The sequence below is a fragment of the Toxotes jaculatrix genome, chromosome 3 (genome assembly GCF_017976425.1).
Source record: "Toxotes jaculatrix isolate fToxJac2 chromosome 3, fToxJac2.pri, whole genome shotgun sequence".
NCBI classification, from domain to species: Eukaryota; Metazoa; Chordata; class Actinopteri; family Toxotidae; genus Toxotes; species Toxotes jaculatrix.
In genome coordinates, this window is record NC_054396.1 from 26719870 (window position 1) to 26746533 (window position 26664).

Here is a 26664-nt window from a genome sequence, read left to right on the forward strand (position 1 = left end):
ATTCATGGCTGTTCACTCAGCAGTCCTTTGAGGGGGCAAAGACTTGCTGAAAACTCTTTCAGGACTTCAGGGGCTCAGTGTATTTTAGATTTTGGTAAATTAAGTCTACAGGTCCAAAACGACTCCAACGTACATAAATTTACAATAAATTCAGACCCAGACTCTCTCATGTCATGGAGACCTCAAACTGAGACTTCAAACCTCCACAACCTAGACCAAGAAAACGTCAAGGCAAACTCGCTGGTTTACGCAGGCATGTTTAATACAAAAAACTGCTGATGTAAAAAAAAACAAAACATTAAAAAACAATTTTTAAGTTAAAACCAGTCTGTTGCAGAGTCACTTCCTACGTGCAACAGCAACTAAACACAAACAGCTCCCGGGGTAACAAACAAAAAACATACGGTGCAAAAAACTTCTTTTTTTTTTTTATTTACAAGACATAAACAGTGTCCTCTGGAAGACGTGTAAGGCAATCTGTCCATCTTCTTCCTTTACAGTTTTATTTTGATGTTCTTCCATAGTCTCAATTCCCTTTTTAAGACCCAGGGTCTTAAAAAGTGTCTCAGCCTCCTCCTTCCTACTGTCTTCAATCTAGTACCTGTTTGAGAATTTGACGTTTGACTAGATCGAGGTTCTGCACATGCTGGTAACAGAGGTCTAGTTTTGGGTTGGTGACAGGAGCAGGTTACCTGGGTTGATCAGCTGGTGTAGCTCTCTACATCCCATTAAAGCCTCCTCTTTGCCCCCCTCTGTACCTGTTGCTGCCCTGACCTGCAAGGTTGTGGTACTCGCCCAGCAGTGAAGGACCAGTGCCAGCCTGCTGGAAGCCCCAGACAAGGGCAGCTGCACCTGCAGGGCCCAGGCCGCCTGGCCAGACAGGCGTGGGCCCTAGGAGGCCCCTTGTCCCGCCCACTGCAGTCAGGGGCCTGAGCATGGGACCTGTGGAGAAAGGCTGGTTAGGGAGTCGATGCAAGAAGGGGGGCTGCAGGAGGCCAGTGCCCCACTGCTGCTGCTGGCTGTGAGGTGGTGGTGGTTGTGGGTGTGCCGGACTCGGCTGGAGCTGCAGACGTTGCTGGGGCTGTTGGATCTGCTGTGGCCGGGGCAGAGCCGGATTTGGGTTGTCCTCCTGGCCTGTTACCATGGTGACACTTCCGGTCACATTGGTGCCACTGGCTGCGCTGCTTCCAGGCGGTGCTGTCTCTCCTCTCAGAGGCCGCTCCTGGCCTGACGGCACGTTTCTACAAAGAGGAAACACAAGATTCAGTAACAACGTGAAGGCAAACTGCAGGAGAGCACCGCCGCCGATGGTCTGTTATTGTGTATTTCTTGTCAAATCTTTCCACCTAAGGTTTGTCTTCGTTTGTTCAGCCTCTTGCTGACATTACTTCACATCCTGATATGCTGCACCCAAACTTCATGTACTTAGTGGTACCTTGTTGACTTTTGAGGTGGTGCACAACCAGCACTCTAAAGGCACGTAGAATATGTGGGGCTGCCATGTTTAAATTTACAAAACAATCAAATTAATTAAACATTGATTATATGGACTAATCTATGCTGTTGGTTGGTGTATTGAAACTAAAACCACCAACAGACTCACACTAACCACGTACAGAATATTACTGTTCTCTAAAGTTCAGTTTGTATGAACAGTTTTAGTCATGTATTGTGTTTACTTGTTTCTTACCTTCTTACCTTTGTGTGTGATTTGGCTGCTGTAACACTGCAGTTTCCCTTGGGATTAATGAAAATTACTTCTCCCTCTCTCTCTCTCTCAAACCAGTTCTAGTCTGTTCACACTGGCTGAGAAATTATGTTTCTCACCAACATGAACCAGCATTAATGATGTTTCAGGATGACAAAGACACAAACCTGCTCAGGAGCTTGTTAACCAGTTTAAATGTTCCGTATTTTATGACATTATAAACTAAACCATAGACAGAAGTAAACAAACCAGGCTGTTGTATTTCCTCACCTTGATCTCTCGCCCTCTACAGGACAGGAGGAGGTACTGGAGGAGGCTGCACCGTGTTGAGCTGCTTTGGGAAACGCAGGTTTGCCTTGTTGATCTGCTTTTTCTCTCCCGACACTGGTTGAGTATGTCTGGTCACCTGGTCCTGTCACTGTTGTAGTGTTTTGATTGGACGAAGGGGTAGATGTGTCATTATTAATGGGACACCGGTTTCCTCCAGACAATCCCACCACTCGATGTGGAGTACCATCCACAGACTCTGCTTCTCCTTGTCCTCCTCCATGACTTCTTCCGCTCCTTTGTCCCTCTGTGGGAGGCTCCACTCTGTCCTCCCTCCTCTGATCCCCCCCACCCAGCTCTGGCTGCAGAGATGAGTGGATTAACTCCAGAGCGGCTGCCACTGCTTTCCTGCCGGGAGTAAGCTGGACAGACTCAGAGGGACCTCCCTGGCCAACAGGAGTGCTGTGACCACCACCTGTACGATCGTAATTGGGAAGGAAGCTTTTGAGGGGGTTTATGCTAAAGTCTTCCTGGGAGTCTAACTGCTGCTGCTGCAGCTGAGCCTGACGCTCAGCCCGAAACTGCGAGATGGCCAGTCGAAGAACCTCAAAGTCTGTGTCTGAAGGCTGCTGCCCACTGTCCTTACAGGAGGCGTCTGGGACGAGCTGGTCGGAGAGATGAGGGAGCGGGAGGAGGCAGGAGCCGGGCTGCCCAGAGTGATGCTGGGGTTGGTCAACAGAGGAGAGCGGATGAATGTGTTCTGGGAAGATAGAGGGAGAGCGTTCAGAGCCCGACACAGAGTCACCGTGACTCAGCTGCCTGCCGAGACCTGAGGACAGAGGACAGAAGTCAGCAAAGCACAAAAACACAGCAGAACGAGGGGAGAGACGGCAGAACGCATCAGAAGGCTCCTAAAACAGAGGTTTTCAACTTTTTGGCTTAGAACAGAAATGGGTGGAATAAAGTTGGTATCTCTGGTTCTGCTGCATCAATTATTTTTTTAAGCCATACTATCGGCACAGCGCTTGGGACGGCAATGTCAGTGTGTCAGTCTGTTGGTCAGTCCACCACTTTGGTCCAGACTGACACATCTCTGCAACCACAGGATGGATTACCATGAAACATGGTTCTTGGAAGATGAATTCTACTGACTTTGGCAATGCTCTGACTCTGACTTTCTGTAATGCCACAATGAGGTTGACCTTTCGTTTTGAGTGAAGTATCTCAACAGTGGCCATAATTTGGCCAAAATATTTGCCCAAATGCCTGCAAAACTAATTCCCATCAGACTCAGCTGTACTTTGTATTTATTGTTAATTAGCAAATGTTGATGATAAATTAAGATGGTGAATGTGATCTCAACTGGTTCTGATAGATAACTGGTCAACCGGTCGAGAACCCGGCCACTTAGCTCGGAGCAACCGAGCTAGTCTAAGGCTAATCGGCTAATCAGCTAGGCTAACAAGCTAAGCGGCAGCTACACGCAGCTACATCCGCCACACGACAGTCCCCGAGTCCGACCCGACTAGCTCGACCCCGCTCGACCCGACACACAGCATACAACAGAGATCATAATGTTGCTGCTGTGTTTTAAACATGAGAGAGAGAGGTTTTAGGTGGAGCTGCAGGGATTGGTGGAGTTGTGGGGGGAAATTTATTTCTAGCCTATTATTTAATTGTGAAACAATCATTATTACATGATAATAATAAAAGTATATTAAAATGTGTAATATTTAATATTCACCGGCTTTCACCGCTGCCTCCACTATCCACTCACAGTTGTAAGTGGATAGTGGACAGTGAACATGGTGTCGGACAGTAAGCAACGCCGTTAACGTAAAAAATAAATCCGACGCCATGTTCTTTGTTCGGCAGCTCCACACCACGCGCATGCGTGAATTCGTACGCGCGCACGTACGAATCGATTCAGAATAGGAGAATCGATTTTATCGACCCAGCTCTAGTTCTAATGCTATTCCCTCTCCTGAGGGACACAGATTAGCCTATCTCACATATTAGAGAACAATTAGAAAACAGGGAGCATTACTGAAGAGTAGTTGAAGAAGCCTTGGGAGGTGACAGGACCGAAGAGATGAGAAGATTTGGTCTTTCAGCAGATCAAGACGATCTGCTTAGTTTTATTCAGCACAACGAGCACACAAAATCTCCAACTATAAAAATAATAAAAGACATCTATTCCGTCTTAGAAAAAGGAAGTAATCTGCCAAAAATCCTTCTGGAGTTGAGGAAGGGGTTCAATGTTTCTCTCCTACAAATGGTACACATTTAAATTCAAATCCTTGGTTATATATAACATGCGTTCAGTGTACACGTACGCAGAGGATACAAACATGGCTATTACACGCTGTGCATGTGATCTTGCATAAGAAAAATCCTGTTTTCTGAAAGTTAACAGACACTGTTTATCTGATAATGAGGCCTTGCTGAGGAACGTTTGGGAAGAACCATTCAACCCGCGACTGATGTGCAGCATCTGTTAGCACTATGTGCTACCTTTTAACAACTGTTGTCAACAGTACAACACACCTACATAACATTTAAATAACAGCTCTCAAACAGCCTTGCAGTCTTTGGAAAAAAGCAGTCACTCCTCCCTCATATCTTACATTCTTTTCTTCAACTTGTAAATTCTCTTGGAGAAGGAGCTCGGGGCACAATGCACTCTTAATCTTTGCTCTATATCACCCTCCTTGAATTCTGCTGAGACAACCCCTGTCTCCTCAGAGGTGGGATCCACTCAACTGACCTCTCTCTCCTTGTAGGAAGGACTTATTGTATGGCTTATCGCCCCCCACAAAAGTGAAACTCATTCCAGAGGTCCCTGCCCCATCCAAGGTGCGATTCAGACATCAGGTGGATAGGGTCAACGATGAAGGTCCGGTAAGGGGAAAAGAGACAGTTGGTGCTGAGGGTTCCGTACGGGGACTGCAGGGTAAGGTTGAGGAAAGGCTGGTTTGGGTAGAGCGGCAAGAATGCAGATCTGGTCCCCGTTCTGGGACTGGAGCTCGCACCAAGGTCCGTCAGGGTGGTTGTAGCAAATTACCCCACAGGCCACCCTTGTCTGACCGGAGAGGCGGCGAGGAGAGCCAACGAAAACAACAGTGCTTGTGGCCCGGAGGTCCCAATATTGTTTGCCAAGCTGGTAGTAAGGCTTGTGGTTTGGTACCCTGCCTAGTCTTGCATAGCAGATGTCCATCCAAACCTTGGGATCCAACAGCTGCGTGTCACAGAATTTCTGACCATGGCGATTATATAGCTGCAAGCGGGGCACTCGCTGTGGAGGGACAGGTTGAGCAGGTGGTGAGTCGGATTTGTCAAGGGTCCCCAGTTCCGTCAATTCAGAGTGGCGGTCAGTTTTTCCAGTGGGGGCCAGGTTTTCCTGTTTTTCAGGTCTATGTTGTTCTGGTTCTGAGGTGGAATCCACTGAGCTGCTGCCTTGTTCCCCTGCCCCCTGCCCTCTGTTGGTACCAGCTGGAGGACCGATATGTAGTTGTGAGTCACTCATTTCTGCTTGAGGAGTGAGGTTGGTGCCAGAAGAGTTTTGGGTACTGTCAGGGTCAGGTTGGTCTCTTTCGCTGGTGTCAGTCTAGGGGCAAGGCAGCACATTAGTGACCTATGAGCTGGAAGGAACCCAAACTAAGTTGGGCCATAAGCAGGGTGCTTGGTTATATGACTTTGCCTCCGTCCCTAATGGAACCCAGGCTTAAGGTCCGGTCTAAGTTCAGTGGTACAATGAATCTAGGGCTGTTTCAGAGATGGGAGCATGAGGATCATAATTTTCATGTGGGTTGGGGAAACTTGTACAATTACTGATCTTTGCCTACTTCTGATAGAAACTTTGAATATCGAGAAGGTAGGCCTTATATAATTCTTAAGCCCCATATGGGTTTTTATTAAAAACTTCAATTTGAATAAATTAAATGTAAGTTGACTTACCAACTCTCTCATATCGAGTGGCATCAAGTTATGTAATTCAACACATGGGTTGCTGCTGTTGTTGGCTGCCATAATCTTCTCACTTACCGTTGTTAGGATAGGGCACAGGTCAATAGTGCAATCTGCCCATGCCCCTTCCACAAGAAAACATACAAGGAGAGAAAAAGAAAGGAAGAGAATGAAAATGACTGCTTTAATCCATAAATTGAAGGGACATTTGAGAGCTGTTGTGTCAGTTACTGGATATGTATTGTGCTGTTGAAACCTGCTGGCAGGTACTGCTTATAAGTTGTAGATATAACACTACTTTCCAACTGTTCCTCAGCGAGGCCCCATTCTCAGACTCACAGAGTCTGTATGTTCTCAGAAAACAGGATATTGCATATGCAAGATCACATGCACAGCACAAGGGATAGCTTTATTTGTTTTATCTGCCCATGTACACTTAACGCATGTGTACATATAACCAGTGAAATGCTTTTCAGATTGAACCAATGAAGTGCTTTGAATTCCTTTCTTTTTCATGTACATTTTTACAATTTAATCTTCTGTATATTCTAAGACTTTATATTTGCATGCTGTGCTGAATCAAACTAAGTAAATCGTTGCAATCTTTTGAAAGACAGAAAATTCTTGTCTTTTTCGTCCTGCCACTCCATGTACCCAAGGATTCTTCAACTACTCTTCAGTAAGGCCACTGCTTTCTAACTACTCTCTAATATGTGAGATCTATGACCCTCACGAGAGGGAATAGCATTAGCATCATTCGGACAGTGGAACCAGCCAGCGCTGGGTTTCTTGTTTTTGACTCCCCACGCCAGGAGTCCAGTCCAGCAGTCACAGGTTTTGGCTTCTTGCTGAACAAACTTATCTCAGTAATGGGCGCAGGATCAGCAGCTGCCTCAAAGACAGAAGTTTAAAATTCTTTCTCTGTATGCACAGGGTTCTCTGGGTCAAGGTGACAAGGTGGAGTAGTCCCAGTGGTGGGTTTTTGCAAGATACCCATCTCATTTGATATTGTTGGGGTGAAGGATGGGGAGGTCTCCAATGGAGGACGAGATTGTAGGGTATGTCTCTCTTAAAGATCTGTGCAATCAAACTTAAAATCATTTCAGAATTCAAGCTGTTAGTGCTTACCCTCCACTCCAAAACTATGTTCCGCACGCAGATGTTTTTCATTAGTCCATAATTGGGGAAGCCTGTACTTCTGTAGAATCCCACTCTCAGGTCTCAGCCCTCTTTCCTCCATGATCCTATTTGGATCTTCCCCTGTAGTTCTGACCATCGAGACCACTAGGCTGAGGGCAGTTTGTCCTTTGAGTGCTCTGATTTTGAGTTCCTTGTAAATACAGAGCTGCTCCTGAGGTGTTTAGTACATGTGCTGGTATTGATTATGTCAAAAGTCTCAGGTATGTCTGAATGGAGTCTTCTGGATCTTTCCTTGCGATCGGGACGTTACTGGTTCCTCCTTGAAGGATGCTCCATCAACCTAAGGTTGCCATTGTGGTTCGGAGTGTGGGAACTGGGTGGTTTGAGGGATTTGGAATTGAGGTAGTCCATCACAAATTGGGGTGGAGTGGACAATCCTTGGCTCAGATTTGATCAGGCAGGGAGACCAGGTCTGTGACAGCTGTGGCTCCAGTATGGTTAGATTAGAATAGAATACACACTATGGTACAGCTGAGGAAGGAAAATTGTCTTTGGTCTCAGCCAGAAACGTAAAATAAATCCACATCATATTTTCAAAAAAGATCCAAAAAAAAACATCCAAAACCATCCACCATGTGCCCCCAGATACTTATGAATACAAACGTGCTGAATACCAGGTCACATCAACATGCAATATTGTAAAGATCAAGTTTTATGGGATTTTTATGCTTTCTAAGTTTAAATGAAATGCATCTGCCACAACTGACCTTTGGTTGCCAGCAGGTCGTCAATGATCGGCTGCTTGTCCTTGATGTCATGGTAACCGACCAGTCTGGTGAAGTTGTGCAGAATTTCATCGATACGGGCCACGATGATGCCACCACTGGAGTAGGCGGGGGTCTGCTCAAAACTGTGCTCTGGATACAAGAAGCAAGACTGGTAAAATCAGTACAACACTTCAGGTGGTAAATGAAGCTTTCAAATCTCAGCATCTCAGCGCCTCTACATACCAGTCAGGAAGATTGTGTGTCGGTACTGTGTGTACCGGGCCTGGAGCTCAATAAGACAGTCCAGGTCAGGTGACTGATGACTCATCATGTCGCACCGATGATATGGGAGGAACTCAACAATCTGCCTCTTCTGATAGGCTGAGAGTAGGTCCAATATGTTGGCTGCATCTCTCCTGAACCTGACGACCAAACAAACGCACATGCAGATATGCATTCAAACACACAGAACTAGAGACTAGGTTAACTGTGCTTCCTCTAACAGCTGGTTAACAGGATACTGTACAGGTAACTGGGCTGACATAGACTAAAACTTATGAATTAGGAGGACAGGAAAAAAAAAGTAATCTGGGCTTGTCACAAGGTGGCATCTACAGCCAGCAAATAGTGTGCATGCCTACTGGTTTTATTTCTTCCATAGTGTCTAACTGGTGTTTGTCCATGTTTTGGTAGATCTTTTGCTTTGCCTGCGTGAAGCTGTGTGTTTGGCATGACAAGCTAAGACATGTAGTAACTATCCCAGAAGCCTGTAAATTAACGGAGAGAAAAGGTTAGGTTTCGAAAGGTTAATTACGTTTAATAAAAAGGTTAATTAAGTTTAATTTTCAATTAAACGAGCTAGAAACAAGAGTGTGGCTGTAAATCCATTCAATTATTCTTCTGTCTGCTGTGTTATCATGTAGGCCATCTAGTACAGACATAGAATCAGTACCTGGCTTGTTCTTTTAATTTCTTGTGGGTTTTGCAGTGAACCTTCCACCTCCAAACACTATCTAGAGAACTTTGTTGTTCCAGGAAAGTCAGCAGTGCAGCCAGTCGACCTGCAGAACAACAACTCATTAATCAACACATTGATTAAAGATCAAATACAGATTACATCGTAATGCATTTGACTAATAATTGACTCGACCAGAAAGTTGGACATAAATATTTACAAAAAATGTTTCCAGAACAATATTACGTTATTTTTCTCTATGAGTATTTCTTGAAAATAAGGTTCCCAACATAATGTGATAAGTGGGATCACATAGTCTTAGACCAGTAAGGCTAAAAAAATGTGCTGAAAATTTTCCATTACAATGACCTAAAAATACATTTTGTTGGATCCTGTTATTGGATTTGATTCCCTGACCTACCATGAGTGATGAAGTCTGGACTGAGGACTAACTCGTCTGAAACGATGCAGCCTCCAGACACAAAGAGCTCATTGTAGCTGCTGTTCCTGATGTCGTCAAGCGTATCGATTCCCACAAACACAACAGAGGGATGTCGCTTCAGAGACACCAGGCTTGGGATCTGATGTGTACACAAACAACATGAAGACACCTCCTGTTAGTGGAGTTTCCGTTTGGCTGTGGTGAATTCCTTCCAGAGGTAGTAGAGAAATTTGATTTGTCTCCTCACTCCACATAGATCAAGATCTCATATGCATTATGCTACATTATATATGTAGCATACAGTCAGCCAGCAGCCATGACTTATGCCTGAGACATTGAGGCGAGGCTGCCTGACTGCTGACCAGGATGTAGCTACACCTCTGGTGGGACGACATCTGCAGGAGAAGATTTCACCTGCTGCCTCATAAACAAGGTTGATGAGTTCAGCCATTCAGTAGAACAGCCTTTGCTTATGCCAGCTGACATTACAGACTGAGTTTCCCATTACAAAGTGCATCCCCCAAAGCAGATTTCATGTACTGCTGAAAACTGAAATGTCCACAAATGTTGCATGTTTACTCTGAGGGGATTCTCTCCAGAGACAGTTGCACTGTTTGGGAACAGCAGAGCGCCAACCCTCTCACATCAGGTGATAATGAAGTGCTGTCAGGTGCGTATTCAGGCTCGAGCCTCTGAAAATTGCACAAAACAACCTTATCAGCTAGGGGGCAAATGAAATTAAAAGGATTTGTTCTCATTTTCTGCTGCAATCACTGCAGAGCTGATCTGGGCACCTAGAGGCTCCTGCACATACACAGAGGATCTCAAGTCAACCAGTCAGCATACACATCTGGCAGGATCTCGTCTCCACCTTGCTGTGAGAAGGCTGGCGCCACTTCTGAGGTGCATCAAACCAAGCTAATCACCTGTGGACTAACCGCTGAAAGATATTAGAAAAGGTATTAAAGCTGTGGTTAACATGCAGGGATCACAGCATTTACGAAAAGATCAAAGAAGCTGAAAGTACCAGTCAGTTCATATTCATAACTGGAAAGTGCATAGAAATGTGATGTTGTTCAAATAAGATCTGGGTTTGTACAGATCCACCTCAGAGCGTAGAGGAACAGAAGAACGAGCTGTTAAAGTGATCAGGTACCTTGTGTATGTGTCCAGCAATGTCTTTATTCTTAATGACGACCAGCAGTTTGCTGTCAGAGTTTTCTTGGTTCAGATAGGCCACAGGACTCTGTTCCACTTTACCATGCTTCAACAGGTGTTCCTGCAACATCAAGAGCGCACACACACACACAAACACACACACAGATACTTTATATTGACAAACATATAGTCATTCTATAAAAAGGGCTATTTGATCAAAGCAAAGCTAGGCGTCAAAGTCTTTTCATGAATCTCTGCCAGTGCATTCCAGTTTCTACTGATTGCCTCGATCTTCCCTGGGTTTACATTATGTTCTGTTTTGCTTCTGTACAAATCTCACTTTTTCCTAATTTTCACCAGAATCTTCTAAATAACACTCATCAATTCATCACATTTATTCATGGGGGATTTATTAACTGTAGAAATTAAAAATAATAAGATACTGTAGGTTTGTCTTCATGTACAGTGAATTATGCTGCCCATGAAGTTACCTTGATATCTTCATAGACCTGGTCCCCTGGCTCGGTGCTGTGGAGGTAGAACTGCACAGAGTTTTTCTTGACGTCTTTGATGATCTCCACCAGATTGTTGAAAACCTCTGGCTGCAGCCGGCTGATTAGGGAGCTCAGGGCTCTGGCTGGGGGAGTGGGGACGGACACAGTGGTCGAGCTGGAGACCGACTCAGAGGGGTGTGAAGGTTCTGCCAAGGTCTTAGAGACACTGCTGAACCCCGAGAGAGTCGAGTCGGAGTTTGGCCCTGCAAGTCTACTCCCACCTTCTACGTCAGTTGTACAATGTACAGACTTGGTAATGCTGTTGTCTTGTGTTTGCCTGACATTATGAGCTACTGTCCTGCTGGTCTCAACAGTGTGACTTTGGTGTGGTTTCCAGAGGGACTGTGGCGGCTTGTTGGAAGGAGGATGGAGGACGGCGGCGTCGGCAGAACCAGATGCAGAGGTAGGAACGGATAAAGTGACGTGTGAAGCTGGAGGATTCCTGCTGTTTGTAGCATCAGGAAACTGTCTGGTGATTGCATCTGGCTCCCACCTTTCCCCTCCTCGGGAGAGTGCAGGAGTTTGACTGACTGAAGCACTGGCTTCAGCAGCAGTCAGTTCACCACCGGGAGCAGAAACCTCATAATCTCTGCCCGTTTTAGCATTAGCTGCCCGGATGCTGGCCACGAAAGCACTTACTTTGCTAGCCAACGTGGCATCGACTTCAGTCCGGCTGGTGTCAGCACTGCGGCTCGGCCAGTTGTCACCAAACTCTGTTAACATGCTGTTAATGCTGTCATGTAGAGAGCTAACATAGTCCTGGACAGGGGGACAGGGGTTGTAGAAAGACACATACTGTGAAAACTGAGATACTGAGGTGTGTGGGAGTGTGTGTTGATGTGTGGTGCTTTCTGTGTTTGAAGCAGTGTGTGGGGACTGTGGGAAGCTGTAGTGAACACTCTTCTCCCGCAAGAGGAGCTGTATCTCGGAGGAGAAGTCGCCTAGATGTTTGTCCACAATGCTGTCAATATCTCTGAGAGGACGCGCAGGAGGTGAGGAGATGGAGGGAGAAAATAAGAAGCCAGGCACCAGCTCCTTCACTTCTCCGTTTTGCTCCTTTTCACTACTTGCCTCATGTATCATATTCACCACCTCCTCCTCATCATCTTGCTCACCCTCTGTGGCCGCCTGGTCTCCTTGTTTTTTCACTTTCCCAGCTAGCGGAGTTTCCTTTTCCTCCCCCATAAGTACTGCATCTACCTCCTCCACGTCCCCTGTTTCCCCCTGTGCATCCTCCTTTACTTGTGCAGAGTGTGCTTGTGACTGGCTTATCCTCCTCTCTGAGGTTGGAGGGATAGATGGCTGGATGGATGCAAAAATGAATGGCTCTTCGTTCTTCTTTTTGTTCCCCTGAGGTTTCTCTTGTCTGTCCTTGGACACTCCTGCCAGGGACACGTCAAGAACAGTGACTAAAGGAACTTTGTAATAACACACTGCCGTCATTACTTAGACTTAAGTAGAAAATATGGATAAAACAACCTTAACGTGTACAATGAGATTATAAGGTGAAATGAAAAGGCTTCTACTGTATCTATCCATCTATACTATCCATCCATCTCTAAAATCAGTAGCAGTAAAAGTAAATAAAAAAAAAAACAACAACAACAACAAAGCAGCTTTGCAGTCTTAAACTTGAGGAAATATTGTAAGTGGAATCTGAAACCGACTCAGGCTGGCTGAGGTTACCTGCAAACTCTCTGGAGGCTGTGGGGGTTACATGCTCCTCGTTAGCACCACTGTTGCCCGTCTTAAGTGGGTTGAACTCATTAGGCTCCAGGGACTGGCACTGGGATGGGGAGGGAGGAGGGTTGAGCTGAGGGGACATGCACTGGGAGGGAGAAGAGGGAGGACTTGGCTGTGGAGAAGGGCATTGAGAGGAAGAGGGAGGAGGACTGGGCTCCGGGGACGGGCACTCAGACGAGAAAAGAGGGGGACTGGGCTCTGGAGATGGGCACTGGGAGGGTGAAAGGGGAGGGCTGGGGTCAGGTGATGGGCACAGGGAGGGGGAGAGAGGAGGGCTAGGCTCGGGGGATGGAGGAGGGCTGGGCTCAGGAGACAGGGTGGGGCTCCTCCTGGGGGGTGTGGTTGTTGTGGTGACGCTTGTTGCCGTGGTGAGGTGGTGGAAGCGAGGGTCCTGAGGGATGTTTCTGTCTCTCTGAGTGTACCGCTCCGAACACAGGCCTGCAGACACAGATCAGAGTTAACATCAACTCTCATTTTTCATTCTGTGATATCATCCTAAATGTTTGTTTACATTTTTGTCCCTTGTGTACTGTACCCGTATCGTATTACGATTCAATCTCTGGGAGGCTTTTGACAGAACACATTTCTAGCAGCTGCCAAGGCTGTCCACTATCTCTTTTATTCTTCTTTCAGTCAAACCTCTGGTCAAGTATATTATACGTGTCGAAAGAGATCGATTAATTATTTGGTAGAATTTCAATAATTTCAATCTTTCGTGGAAGAATAACTGACCACAGGTAAAACTATCTACTTTAAAGAGGAAAATGTCATCATGGCTTCACAGTTCCCAATTAAAAAATATATTTTTTTAGGCACTTATTACATCCAGAGTCTATTTGATTTCTGACAGATCCACCAGATCTAGTCTTTGGTGATAATTTCTGATTATCTTTTTGATGCATATCGTGACTAGGCAGACAGGCAGACAGACAGACAGACAGACAGACCTGTTATGGGAATGAGGACCCATGGGATCTCCCCCTCTTCCTCCTCCTCTTCGTAGCCTCCTGCTCTCCTCCCCAGCCCTCCCCTTCCTCCTCTGCCTGCTGCTCCATGGTGATTCATTTCCCCGCTGTGGGAGCTGGGACTGAATCCCTCCAAACTACTGACACTGCCCGCCGTCTGCTCCTACACACACACACACACACACACACACACACACACACACACACACACACACACACACACAAACAAACATGTAATTCATTAACTTTACATGCTACAGTATTTATGTTCATAAAGTTCTGAATACAAGAAATACCAAAGTAATTAATTCAATGGGAGACTTACACAAGATCTATAATGAGTTGAGCAATGTCTTACGAGTAGTTACATATACTATCACCAGTAAATTTGCAAGACAATAATACATTGTTCCCTCTGAGATAAAAAACAAAACAAGTAATAATAATAATAATAACATTATTAGCTTTATAGTATTAACTAGTTGGTGGGAGGGTGGGGGGGGTGGACCACAGATGCCCCATTTACTTCATCAGTTACCTCCAGCTCCTCCTGCTTCCTCAGGTCAATGTCACAGTTGGTGGGCAGGCCCAGTTTGGTGGCCAGCTTATCAAACGGACAGGACTCCCTCTGCTCCTCGTCCTCAAAAAGGCTCTGACTGGACATTCCCCTGGCAGCCTGGTTGAGGCCTGTCAGTGGGCAAAGAAACATTCATTTTCAGAGACTAAGATTTGTTTTTTTCAGATTTGTAGTATAGTAGTTTGTGAATGGTATCTGACAGAAAGTCTCAGGACTCACCTGTCAGCAGGCTGAGAAGTTTGGCAGCTAGTTCAGATCCGTCTTCCCTCAGATCAACGTCTCTCAAGCCCACTGAGCCAATCACAGACGCTAGAGAACCAGGAGGTGCAGGGACTTGGCTTCCCTCAACTAGAAGCCAGAAACAGACAGAAAACATGTCAGCGTTCAACAACACTTACCGATAAGATAAACCCACAATAAGATGAGAGTACAGGATAAAGTGTTCAGACAGAATGAAAAACTTTAGAGGCAAAGCAAATGAACACAAAGTTGATGAAAAGGACAAGTTGACCAAAAAAGACGCATCTGTGCAAATTGAAAACAAATTTCCATTTAAACAAAAAATTTCACACTTAAACCATTGTTTATGGTGAGTTTTGAACTCTCGAGCTGCCACACACATCAGGAGGACTTGTGGTCAGACTGAAGCAGGAACATGCTGAGAGTTGAGCTTGTTCCTGACCTCGGAGGTTACATTTTAGGGCCCAAAACTAATTTTACGTAACTACCATTCAAGGTGCTGGCGTGCCCATCAGGACTTGGGGTTCAGTGCCTTACCCAAAGACACTTCAACATGTGGACAGGAGGGGCTGGGGATTAAACTGCCAACCATGTGATTTGTGGAGGACCTGCTCTACCTCCCGAGCTCGTCTCCTCACCTGGAATCTTCTCATGGCTTCCGGGTTCCTGTGATGCCTTCAGGAATTTAAGCGCTCTCTCTGCTGCCTCCTGTTCCAGCTTCCTCTTCCTCCCTGGTGCTTTCATCCCTCCTTCTCCTCCTTCCTCCCTCTTCACTTCATTTTCTGCGTTTCTCTTACAGGTCAAAACCAGGTCTATAAGCTGCTGAATCTGAGGGACAAAGAACAAACAGTTCCAGTCACTATGTCAACATGACAAGAATAAATAAAGAATTTTGTTTCTTTCTACATCTAAATCATCTTCTCATTATACAACAAGAAATAACCTGTGTTCATATTGTTGTGTTTGTTTATAGTAGTCATAGTGGCCCTGATGTTAGTTTTCACCTTCTTAGAGTTGGTCTGTCTGTCTCTAGCGCTGCCTGTCACCTCCTTCCCTGTCGACTCTCTCTGGCCTCCACAGCTCTTCCTGGGCTTCACCATCTGCGGCTCCTCAGGGCCACAGTGCGCCTCCACCACCTGCCGGGCCCGGGCCACTGACAGCAGGTAGAGGGCGGGGTTGTACAGGTAGGAGCACAGATAGCCGTCCATGTTCAGGCGGTGGGGCTTGAGAGCAGGAGCCGTCTGTCCCTGCTCATCTAGTTTAGAGTCGTATTCACCCATGGGGTACTGTCGAACCTAGAGAGCAAAGACAGAAAGATGTGCTTTAATGTTATGTTTAATGAGGAAGGACTCAAGGAACAAACGTAGAACACAAACTGACTAAATAAACTCAATGTGACGATACCCCTGCATCACTAATGAAAAATCAAATCGAACAGAAATCAGAGGATTACAATTTAAAGAGATGTTGATCGTACCTTGCCATCATTCAGGCCCGTGAGGTATTCCCGTGCCTGGCGCTCCACACCAGCAGACAGCTCAGGAGGGGGGTTGGCACGGGCCTTGACGAGGGCATGATGCAACGCTGGGATAAACTGGCTCAGGCGCGGCATCACCATGGCGCCAGACATCAACGACTCTGAGGCACCATGGGGAGAAGAGGCACACCTTGATGCTATTGGGAAGAAATAAGAAAACATCATGAATGTTTAAACCATGATGATGGTTCCTCGGTTCCTCAGTATCATTTATATTAACAGTGGCTCGAATGTGTAAAAGATGCTGCTCATATGGCCCCAGACCAACAGAGGATTGTCATCATCTGTGTAGCTCTCCTCAGCTCTGTGGAGCCTTTAAGCCTATTTTAGCTAATCATTTTTTTAAAGCAACAAAACAATGGATAATGGATCATTTATAAAAATTTGTAACTGAATCAACCACCCCTCACCCCCCTCCATGAGCCCCTGTGTTACTCACTGGATATGGCCACATCTCTGGTGTCTGGGAAGACAAACAAGGCCTGAAGACACCTCTTCCAGTTTTCTCCTCTTTCTGAAAATACAAAAACATCATCGGCTAATAAGCAGGCATTTTGCCCACTTGTATTTTGTATCCCAATTTATGTCTTAAAGGTTGTGTTATGGCTTTCTTATGGCCAAATATGAATAAACAATCCTTTTAAACAATCCTACTCCCAGGCATCTGCAAAGGCATCAGAAGGTAATTAGCCTAACTGTTTTTTTTTATTATTATCCAGATAGATGGTCAAAGATTATTCTCCACATAATTTACCAGTACACCCCATGTATCCCATGACATACCTGCAGGTGTGGCCATCTGAACACTGGAGAGTAGAAAGAGAAATCCTCTCTCTGTAAGTGGAGTCACCAGAACCTGTACAGAGAATAGACAACTCTCATTCAACAGTTTTCATCTAGTTTCCCTCGTGTTCCCTGACGCTACACCTACATTTCATTTTCCTTCCGTTGCTAACTTTTAGCTTTTAGCAATCACACACATATTCTGAAGAAAATTCACTTTTCTACTCTGTCTTATTTTCTAAAAGCACTCTGTTGGGGAGGAACAGACACCTATTACAAACAAGGACCATAAAAGGCCAATTTCTTCAAAACTTAAACTTTGACAGAGAAGGGAAAGTGACGACTTTAAATATTCAAATAAAAACAATATTCAAATGATGATCAGCACAAACAAAGAAAAGCTTGGAACTAACAGAAAGGCTAGAAGAAAAGACATTTAGGGGTGGCAGAATTCACTGGACTAAAATAGATTATATGGTAAATTTAGTATTACATATATTTCCACAACACTAATTCCATAAGTACAAAAGTCATGTCATGCTCAACACACTGCTGTGATGAGTTTCACTTCTTAGCACATATACTGATTTCATACACTAATTATTATTATAGTTGCTTCTACTTTGTTGTTTTTTCACAATAAAATCCAAAATAGTCAAAAAAAAAAAGGGTTACACACACTGAGCTGCTGGAACACTTTTAATGTGAAGTATCTGTGCAGGAAGTGCTTCAGTAGATTAACAGTGATAAAAAAAAAAAAAAAAAAAAAAAAGGCAAAGTAGAAGCAAGTGAAAATAATCAGTGAATGAAAACTGTGTTTTTGTTGAAAAGAGAAAAATAACCGTAACTGGAATTTGTGTGGAAACGTAACAAGACAACATGTAAGCCTGGAGAAATCTTTACATCAAACTAGAGAAAAAGAGAAACTAGGAATAAAGACATTCTTTAATACGATTCTTTTTCTTATAAAGTCATGAAAGTCTCTACAGGTAAATAAAGGCCGTGGCTGCCATTTATCTTTTTCGATACGGTTACAATCACCACATTATTGTTGAATGTCTTGTCTGCTCTGTACATGAGATCCTGCTACTTCTCTATAGTGTAGCTGCCTTTAATGTCTAAGGAACCAATCCACTAAGCAAAATATTTATTACAATTATTACAACTAATTTACAATATTAAAGTCAGCACAACCCACCACTCTCTTTATCTCCAGTTCCTGCAGCAGTTTTGTCACACTGGTCGTTGACCGATTTCTGTCGATCACCTCCAGAAGACTGCAGAAATGTCCGTCTTTTACAACTGCACACACAAACACACAATGGTGAAAATGCAATTTCAGAAATTTCGATTAAGAAATTACAACCAAAAGAATTTCATCATATGAACATGGTCAATTTTAAAGATATGATGAGATTTTAACAAAAAAAACTATTTGTATTTGCTATTTGACTTCACCTTCTTGGCTGCTGTTGTAGAGGTTGTAGGAGAACAGGCTGGAGGGGAGGAGCTTGGTCACCTGGTCAAGCCTCATCAAACAACCAATGTTCAACTTCTCTGGTCTGAAGGAGACATGTGGTGAGATACACACAGAGGAAATCATTTTAAAATTTGAGAATGGCCCAAACATAGCACCATCATGATTTTAAGACAAACCCCACCTTTCAAATATCTGTTTCTGAGAATTAGACTCTTGAGGACTGAAAAATTTCTACACTTGTTAGGAAAGTGTCACAGAGGAGAAGAGTCCTCATCGTTGAAGTCTTTTCTCTCGTATAATTGAAACATGAAATCTGGTAATACATAAAATCCACATTTATATAACATTTTTCATTCTGCCTTTCTGAACTCATCCCTGACAGCTGTAATTCTTGGCTCTTTGACAGATTCTCTCCCTGAACAAAAGACGTCGGGACACTCTGTGAACTTGTTTTCAGTAGTCATTAAATTATTTCCTCTTTGGCAGCAAAACACATTACCCTGTCCCTCAGACATACCTGTAGGTTAAACTGGATTAACAACACACTGAAACTCTGAAAGACTCGCTATAAACAAAACACTCTCAGTTCAAAAAGAAGATAATCAGATAACTGTTAAGTCCTCAAACATAAGATAACACCCACTTTTTCAAACGTCATTTCCTGAAAAAAACACATTGTCTTATAGTTGGGCAAATAGGGTAATATCTATTTTATAGTGGGACCTACTTCTAGTTAGTGTGCCTCTCAGCCACAAACATATCCAGAGGGGGATTTTAAATCATATTTCATCCATCCATTATGTCCATTATGCACCATTAGAAAAATGCAACTTCTCAGAGACAAATTTCCCCAGGTGTGTTTTTGCTTCACTGTGGTCACAAAGTCCATTTTCTGAACTGCTAGCAATTCTGGCAGTTATTCAGACCAACTTTTGGATCCCACAGAGTACATCATTCTACTTTGTTACTGGACACCGATGAATTCGATCTGATCCCCTGTTTCTATGTAACAGAGCAAACAGACAAATATTTGGAACATTAAAACTTTTCTGAAACAGCCAGAGAAGTCAGGTCTGTACTCACAGTCTGTGGGGCAGGAAGGGAGGAGAGAAGGAGCGAAGGGAGATCTGGAAGAGAATCTGGTCGCCTTTAACTAAATCTCCAGTCCACACTGTGAACTGAGCTCGCTCTGAGAGAGCAAAACACAACGAGAGAGAGAACAAGAGAGAAAAAGTCAGGTCATCAGTGTCAGGATCAGGACAAGACAGGAAAAAGAGGACTTCCTATTACTTCCTATATTCAGGCTGTAAATATGAATTGTTTTCTCTCTGGTGCGATTAAGTGGAAAACAGAAACCAGTGCTCACCTTTACTCCCCTCTGCAGATTGACTGTTCGACCTGCTCAAACAAAGCAGACAGAGAAGCTCTAAATTTAGATAAGTAGTGCTGAGATCAATTTTCGTACTCCACAAAACGATTTTCATATAAATATGAATGGAAAACTGTCTTGCTGTGTTTCTATGTAAAGAAATTAATAAAATGTCATATCAAAGATACGTAAACAAAAGTTAAAAAAAAGACACTGATGTTAACCTGTGAGACCTTAAGATCCTTTTAATGTCAATCAGATTTTTTTTTTTTTTAAGAAAATAAGGTATCTGAGGGCTGCGTGAGATTGCTGGCATGAGGTTCTCCACAGAACAGCACAACGAGTCAACAAAAGACTTCCAAATTTAAGGTTTAATACTGAAGCTACACTGGCAGCACAGCCGTCATCAGATGAATGTTCTAGCTTAGTTAACTTTGGTGGTTTCAAACACATAAATTTTGATTTCTGTTGGAGTGACCTCAGTGGGAAGAAAGCTTGACTGTAGGAGATGAAAAACCACTTTGATTAGGAACAAAAAACTTAAAAAAAAAAAAAAAAGGAACACTTAACTTTTCAATGACAACCTCATTTTCCTGATCAGTCTACTGTTCTTGGCACAGGCTCATATCGTGTTCATTTTTTAACTGAACTAGTCACAGCATTCTGTTCTAGAATAATCCAAGTCGGGCTGTTGGAATAACACACTGCTGATTTTTTTTTATTTATGACTTTCCAGATCTCCATACCTGATGGGAAGAAGAGAGTCCTTTCCTTTAAACTGGAAGGAGACGACGGCATACGGACAAACCTGGCGAGGCCGCTGCCGCAATTCGTCGAACAAATACTCATAGAAGTATTGCTGAAATAAACAACATAGCGTTGAAAGCTGTGATTTATGTCTTTAAAGGACACATTACAGAAATATTTTAACTACAAAAATATATTAATTTCACTGTTTACACTCTAAGGCAACCCCCCACCTGTGTTTAATGTGACATGCGTGGCCTGGTTAATGTGATGTGGACTTTAGATTCAGTTGTTTCATGTCACATGTAGGATACTAACTTGACTCCCTGATGCACACACATTATATCTGCGTTCTGAGAGGTTATATATAATTTTAGCTTGGACTTAAACAACAGTGCTGTTTTGGCCAGAACTTGAACATTAAATAATTAGAGCCTGATGAAAACAACAACTGCAGAAAGTCATGTTTATTGTTTAAACCATTTAAATAATGATTTTTCCTATCCCACAGATTAAATGTGATGTACAATGGAATTAATTCATATATCTGTTTTGTACTAATTCATGTTATATAGTTACACAGATGTTTCTCGTGTGTGTGTGTGTGTATTTACCTGCGTGAGTTCGAAGGCGCGGTAGGAGGTGAGCGAGGTGACTTTGCTGGCGTTCTTGGAGACGTGGCTGTCGAAGCGAGGCGTCGGATCCAGCAGGTTCTTCATGTTCTCATAGATGCTCTTCACTTTTCCCTGAAAACAAAAATAAGACAACTCAACTGTCAAAAACTGGTTATTATCATTTATATCATAACACACTGAGTACAAGAAAAAAGATGAAACATGGTCCTTGGTACAAAGCAAAGCTCAGAGCTGGTCACAAGCTAAAATCCACTCAGCAGACAAAAAAAAAAAAAAAACAAACGGTAAATTTCAATGACAGATGCGTTTTGGTGAAGGGTTTGTGTTTTGCTGTTTAGATTTGTGCTTGGATTTTGCTGTGACACAGATCCTCTAACTTAGGCCTCTACAGAGACCTCCAATACTAATGAAGATGAGCGATTTCTGATCCTGTTCTGCTACAAAAGAAAAGCACTGCACCCTTCATCCCGACAACACTTCAGGGTAAAGATGTCCCTGTCGAGTTTTTGTGGCCCCAAACGTGATTCAAGTCCTACAATATTGGGTGTCTGTCGATACAGAGTCCAACACTGAAATAAAGTGTAAACTACTAAATCTGACACACCTCATTTTTCACAAGCTACTTAATCCAAACACAGAAGGTCCCCTTTCAAAACTATTACGTTTATGAGCTTAAATTAACGTTAAAGCTAGATGTGTCACTCTGTTGGAGGAAACAGTGTTGACCTCTTATCAACTTACTCGCAGAAGCTGCCACATAAATTTTAACATGCATGCTCTCCAATGCTGAGGTGAACAAAACGCTGCTTTATTTTAGCCCATACAATCCATTAAAATATTCCCAGACTGGCTCAGTACTGATCGTTAGGATTAGATCAGGACATCCCTAATTTACCTTCATCACTTTGAAGATGATGATCTCCCCTGTGGCACCAGGGGTGAAGGAGTTCATCTGCAGCAGGTCTGAGTACCTGGAGAGATACACTCCTACAGACAGACAGTCAGACAGACAGTCAGACAGACAGATATGTGAACATATGGTCATTTTCTTTCCACCAAACACTGATTTTGTATGGAGCTCTCCTTTCAGCATTCAGAAAAAAACACTCAGAATGAATGTATCATGTATGTACACACTCTTACCTTTATTGGGGTTTCCCAGCACTGTGGGCCAGCTCTGACCCACACACAGCCCCTTCTCACAGAACAGGGGCAGCTACAACAGAAAAATGATTCAGAAAAATACAAACTTAAACTATAAATTGAAGGAAATATCATTTTACAAGAGTAAGGCTCATTAATGGATCCCAGTCTTTGATTTTCATTACAGCAGCAGTTCTTTGTCTTTTCCAGAAATAGTCCAGTAATTCTCTCCTGCATTTTTTTTTCAAATCTAAATGCTTCTTGTAAATAGGTCAAAGGGATAAATTCCAAAACAACATCTACCAAAAAAGTACTGCTCAGTCACTGCCTGTTTCATGCTCATTTAAAAACCTCTTCTTGCCTTATCAGACCACAATTAACAGAATACCTCGGTCTTATTCTCACCTTGATGGCATCAGCCAGCAGGAAACCGTAGCTCTCTTCCAGCTCCTTATCTGTTCTCCCGTCCGCCTTCATCTCCTTCCTCTTCTCCACAAACTGAAACACAAAGCACACACAACATAAAATGAGTATCTGGAAGTGACTTGTAGGATGGAGTGTATCTCCCCATCCAGGACTCACCTCTTTCTCCAGAAGCTCACTGCAGACGAGGCGGGGTTTGGAGTAGGTGAAACATCCAGCAGAGCCAGTGTCAATGTAACTGGAGGTCAGGATGTTCATCATGTCTTCAAACTCCCTGGACTCAGTAGAGACATACTGGAAGAGGGCTGAAACACAGGAAATACAAATCAATAAATAATCCTCTTTTTCACTCACAATCACACATCATCCTTTCAGCGCTCAGCTCGTGTAGACACCTGTGAAGGTCTCACACTGAAAGAGGTTTGCTGTAGTAACTGTAGTAACCTATATAGCTTGACAACTCCTGTCCACTAGCTGCTGTCAAATGCTTCTGTCTTTGTCCATGAAGCCTGATTCCACAGCCTTCCACAAACGCTACATTGCTAAAAGTATGTGGACACACTATTGTCTAAAATGTCATCACTTTAGCATTAATATTTCTCAAACCAGGAAAAAACAGCAAACCAAAGTACACTAACACACGTTTGCCAAATACTGTATCCTTGCTATTTGGTTAAATGATGTATTCTCAGCTTATAAGGAACCAGGTTAAATTTGTGTCACAACACTCTTTGCCAGACTACGCTGGAAAAGTCACAGTTTTCTATCTTCATCCCCAAGAGTCTCCAGCATAACAAAAACACATCTACAATATCTAAGTTTGGTAGTGGATCCCACACATAACAGGAACCCTAAATAAATGTGTAATAAATGTCCCAGTACTGCAAATCCTTGGTGCAGCTTTCAGCACCTTTCAGGTGAGCCTTACACACCCAAACACAGGGTTCTGGCTGCTGGGGGCCCCATAAAAATAGCTGTTTGCCACCTCAGACATAACAAGCCGGTGCAGTCTCTTTTTTTGTGCCAAATGTGTCAGATTAAAGCACCTGCAGCAGCTGTGGACCAGCTGTGCAGGAGAGAGTTCATCTGGAGCATCAAACACCTGAGAACACATTTCTATCATGAGTCGTCATGACAGAAATTTAACATTAACAAGATCAGTAATTGTCATTGTAAAATTGGTGCATAAAATACTTGTGTGCCTTAAGATCTTTCATGTATTTTTTTTTTACAACCCCTGGAAAATAGACTGACGTCAAAGTCTGTTTCCCCTCCCAAATGTTTTTATCTCCTGGTCCAGGTTAACGTGACTGAATCACATCATTTCTGCAGATCTATCAGCTGCACATTCATTCTGCCAATCTCCTGCACATCCCAAAGCTGTTCACTGAACTCACTGCCATGTTCATGAAGCCAGTTTGAGAAGACTTTTGCTTTGTGACATGGAGCTTTATCATGCTAGAAGTAGCCATCAGAAAATGGCAAACTGTGGCCATAAAGGCATGAACATGGTCAGCAACAAAACTCAGACAGGCTGTGGAATTCAGATCATGAAAGGTGCCCAAAGTGAGTCAAGAAAACATTCCTCACCCCATTACACCACCAGCAGCAGCCTGGACACGAAGCAGGTTAGGACCATAGACTCAAACTGACAAATTCTGACCCCACCGTCTGCAGACTCATCAGACCAGGCTACGTTTTTCCAGTCTTCAGCTGTCCAGATTTTGGTGAACCTGTGTCCACTGCAGCCTCAGATTCCTAACTAACCTCTCTCACCAACAAGATGTTCCTGCTGCTGGCTGGATCTTTTCTACTGTTTTCACACCATTCTGAGGTAATCTCTACAGACTGTTGTGTGTGAAATGTTCAGGAGATCAGCAGAAATTCAGAAATACTCAAACCAGCTCATCTGGCACCAAGAATCGTGCACATGTCAACGTCAATGAGATCACATTTTCCCCCATTCTGACGTTTGATGCATAAACTGAAGCTCCTGACCAGTATCTGCAGGATGGTATGTACTGCACTGCTGCCTCCTGATTGGCTGTTTGGATAAGCAGGTGTACAGGTGTTCCTAATTAAGGGTTCCCGAGTGTAAACCTGTGTAATGAAGCCTAAGCTGTGCCCCAGCCCTCAACTACCATGAACTGACCTGGTCAAAGGGGTTGCTTGGCAACACACTAACCATAAGACCAACACAAATGTCCTCATTTAGGTTTTTAAATAACCTTAGTGTCGTTCTGATCTCAGATAAACAGAAAAGCAGGAAAGGGGACGTGCAATGCACACAGACACATACAGAGACACACAGAGACACACAGACTAAGATGTAAACAAAGCGAGGAGGCGGCTAGCTCATGTTAGCTAACACTCGCTAAGGTCAACAGCAAGCTAAAATTAAACCGCTTTTTACTATCGATTACACACAAATCTGCAATTAGCCGCAAAGTGAAAACATGTCAAGCAGTAACTTACAAACAGTTAGCTCGCTGACTGCTAGCTAGCATCTTCAAAACACACTAAACTTGTACAAAGCTTTTCTTTTACTGCATTGTAAAGAATACATGTGGCAGCAAAGTTAAATATATGTCATACACATTGGTAGATATAAGTAATGTTGAGCTCTGCGAATGAGCTAACACGATGTAACAGGTCAGAAATGGACCTGTCCGATAATGGATCTTTTCCGTTACTCCGCAAACTCTAAAGGACAGGTAACTTCGGGGGCAACGGCTGAGGCTTAAAATAAATTAAACTAGTATATAAATATCACGAGGAACAGAGATTTACAACTTTTGGTTACTGCGTTATAACTCTACTGAACTGGAAAAAAGACTGCGGACCAGCCCACCTCTCTTTTCCTTGGTTTTCCTCGGTATATGGAACTTGTTCGGCTGCATCGGCATATGCCTCTGGTGGACCACTGGCGGTACCGAGTTCCTCCTCTCCATGCTTCGCGCAGCGGCACTCAGTCTGTCGGGACCAGTTTGAGTTTCTCTCGGAGGCTGTGGATCGAACACCTCGCCATCTTGCGGGCTAACGTTAGCTCCGAGCTCCGCCGTCGCCGTCGTCGCTGCCGCCGCCGCAGCAGCAGCAGCAGTGGTAGTAGTAGTAGCAGACACCCTCCTCGGACGAGCTGCCTCCCTCCGAGCCAGGCTGTCGTCCATTGTCGGATTCCCCGCCAGACCGACCACCAGCCTCTCTACCTAACCGTCACTCCGTCGCCGTCTCTCTGCAAGAGTCCCCGGGATGACACCGCCGTTACCTCCGGATCCAGGAGCAACGCAGGGACTCGAACCAACACACAATCCGCGCCATGTTTCCGAAGAGCGTCTTCTTCTCTGAGATTTGTCTGCAGCTGGTGACCGAAACGCTGCTTTGCCGCCATCTGCTGGAAATTATGGCGTCTCAGTGTGCAAGCCTTTTTCCTCAAAGAAAATATACAGGTAACATGCTGAATGTGGAATAACAGGTATAAAAACAAATATTGTGAGATAATATAGGTTAGATTCTTATTTATGTTTAATGCTGTTTTTGATGTATGCGTTGTATATTTTCATTCAACATCTGGTTCTGCAGGGCTGCGATTCTGCAGTTCTGGTTCTGTTTTTAATTCTATTGTTATCCTCACTCTGCGGTAACATGACAAGGTCTCTAGATTTTGACACAGGGTCCCCTCTACAAGACCAGGAGCACATGATAGAGGAGAATGGGGGACCTGTCATAGTTGGTAATGTACTCCAGTGGTGCAAATTTCTAACAAAAAATCAGTTAATCAAATTATGTAAACCCAAATGATATGGAGTACACCTGGGGACCTAGGGGCAGTTACCTGCCTTTCCCAGTGCCAATTCATTTTTTTCTTCATGATTTAGATTTTGAAAATATTTACTGAGAACGGTCAGTATTTTTAATTCTATTATTCATAAAGTTTTTCTTTTTTCTTTTCAAAGACAAAACTGATTTTTATTTTTTTTCTCACACAGGCTGAACAATGCCAGACAGCTAAAGACACAAATTAAGCAAAGCATCTAGATTTTTTTTAACTTAGTGTACTGTTCAGCA

General features: G+C 43.8%; 1 protein-coding gene across 5 annotated transcripts; it reads right to left on the bottom strand.

Annotated features, from left to right (window-relative positions):
* Positions 1 to 296: 296 nt before the first annotated feature.
* tasora (transcription activation suppressor a) lies at positions 297 to 25914 on the bottom strand. 5 transcript variants are annotated; one of them, XM_041034185.1, is made up of 28 exons: positions 25451 to 25914; positions 22759 to 22904; positions 22582 to 22674; positions 22177 to 22249; positions 21929 to 22020; positions 21013 to 21144; positions 20398 to 20510; positions 19649 to 19680; positions 19366 to 19471; positions 18261 to 18364; positions 18001 to 18104; positions 16803 to 16875; positions 16459 to 16533; positions 15960 to 16156; positions 15487 to 15777; positions 15121 to 15310; positions 14462 to 14590; positions 14204 to 14352; positions 13648 to 13828; positions 12644 to 13138; positions 10895 to 12339; positions 10402 to 10524; positions 9225 to 9384; positions 8801 to 8909; positions 8092 to 8270; positions 7849 to 7998; positions 1979 to 2735; positions 297 to 1241 (listed from the first exon to the last, which is right to left on the bottom strand). In XM_041034185.1, exons 1-28 carry the CDS (start codon positions 25764 to 25766, stop codon positions 719 to 721), a joined length of 6537 nt encoding a protein of 2178 aa, XP_040890119.1. In that variant the 5' UTR covers positions 25767 to 25914; the 3' UTR covers positions 297 to 718. The 5 variants fall into 5 exon arrangements, with proteins under 5 accessions (XP_040890119.1, XP_040890118.1, XP_040890122.1 ...); XM_041034184.1 differs by having other exon boundaries at positions 1979 to 2804; XM_041034188.1 differs by lacking the exon at positions 297 to 1241 and adding an exon at positions 5933 to 6066 and having other exon boundaries at positions 2374 to 2735.
* Between the last annotated feature and the right edge of the window lie 750 nt (positions 25915 to 26664).

Excerpts from the sequence above, each read along its gene's own strand:
- tasora (XM_041034184.1), bottom strand. The coding sequence starts at position 25,766 with ATGGACGACAGCCTGGCTCGGAGGGAGGCAGCTCGTCCGAGGAGGGTG. Across the intron at positions 9,385-10,401 it reads TTGCTGGACACATACACAAG|ATCCCAAGCCTGGTGTCTCT; the intron begins GTACCTGATCAC and ends TGTACACATCAG. Across the intron at positions 1,242-1,978 it reads GTAGAGGGCGAGAGATCAAG|AAACGTGCCGTCAGGCCAGG; the intron begins GTGAGGAAATAC and ends TCCTCTTTGTAG.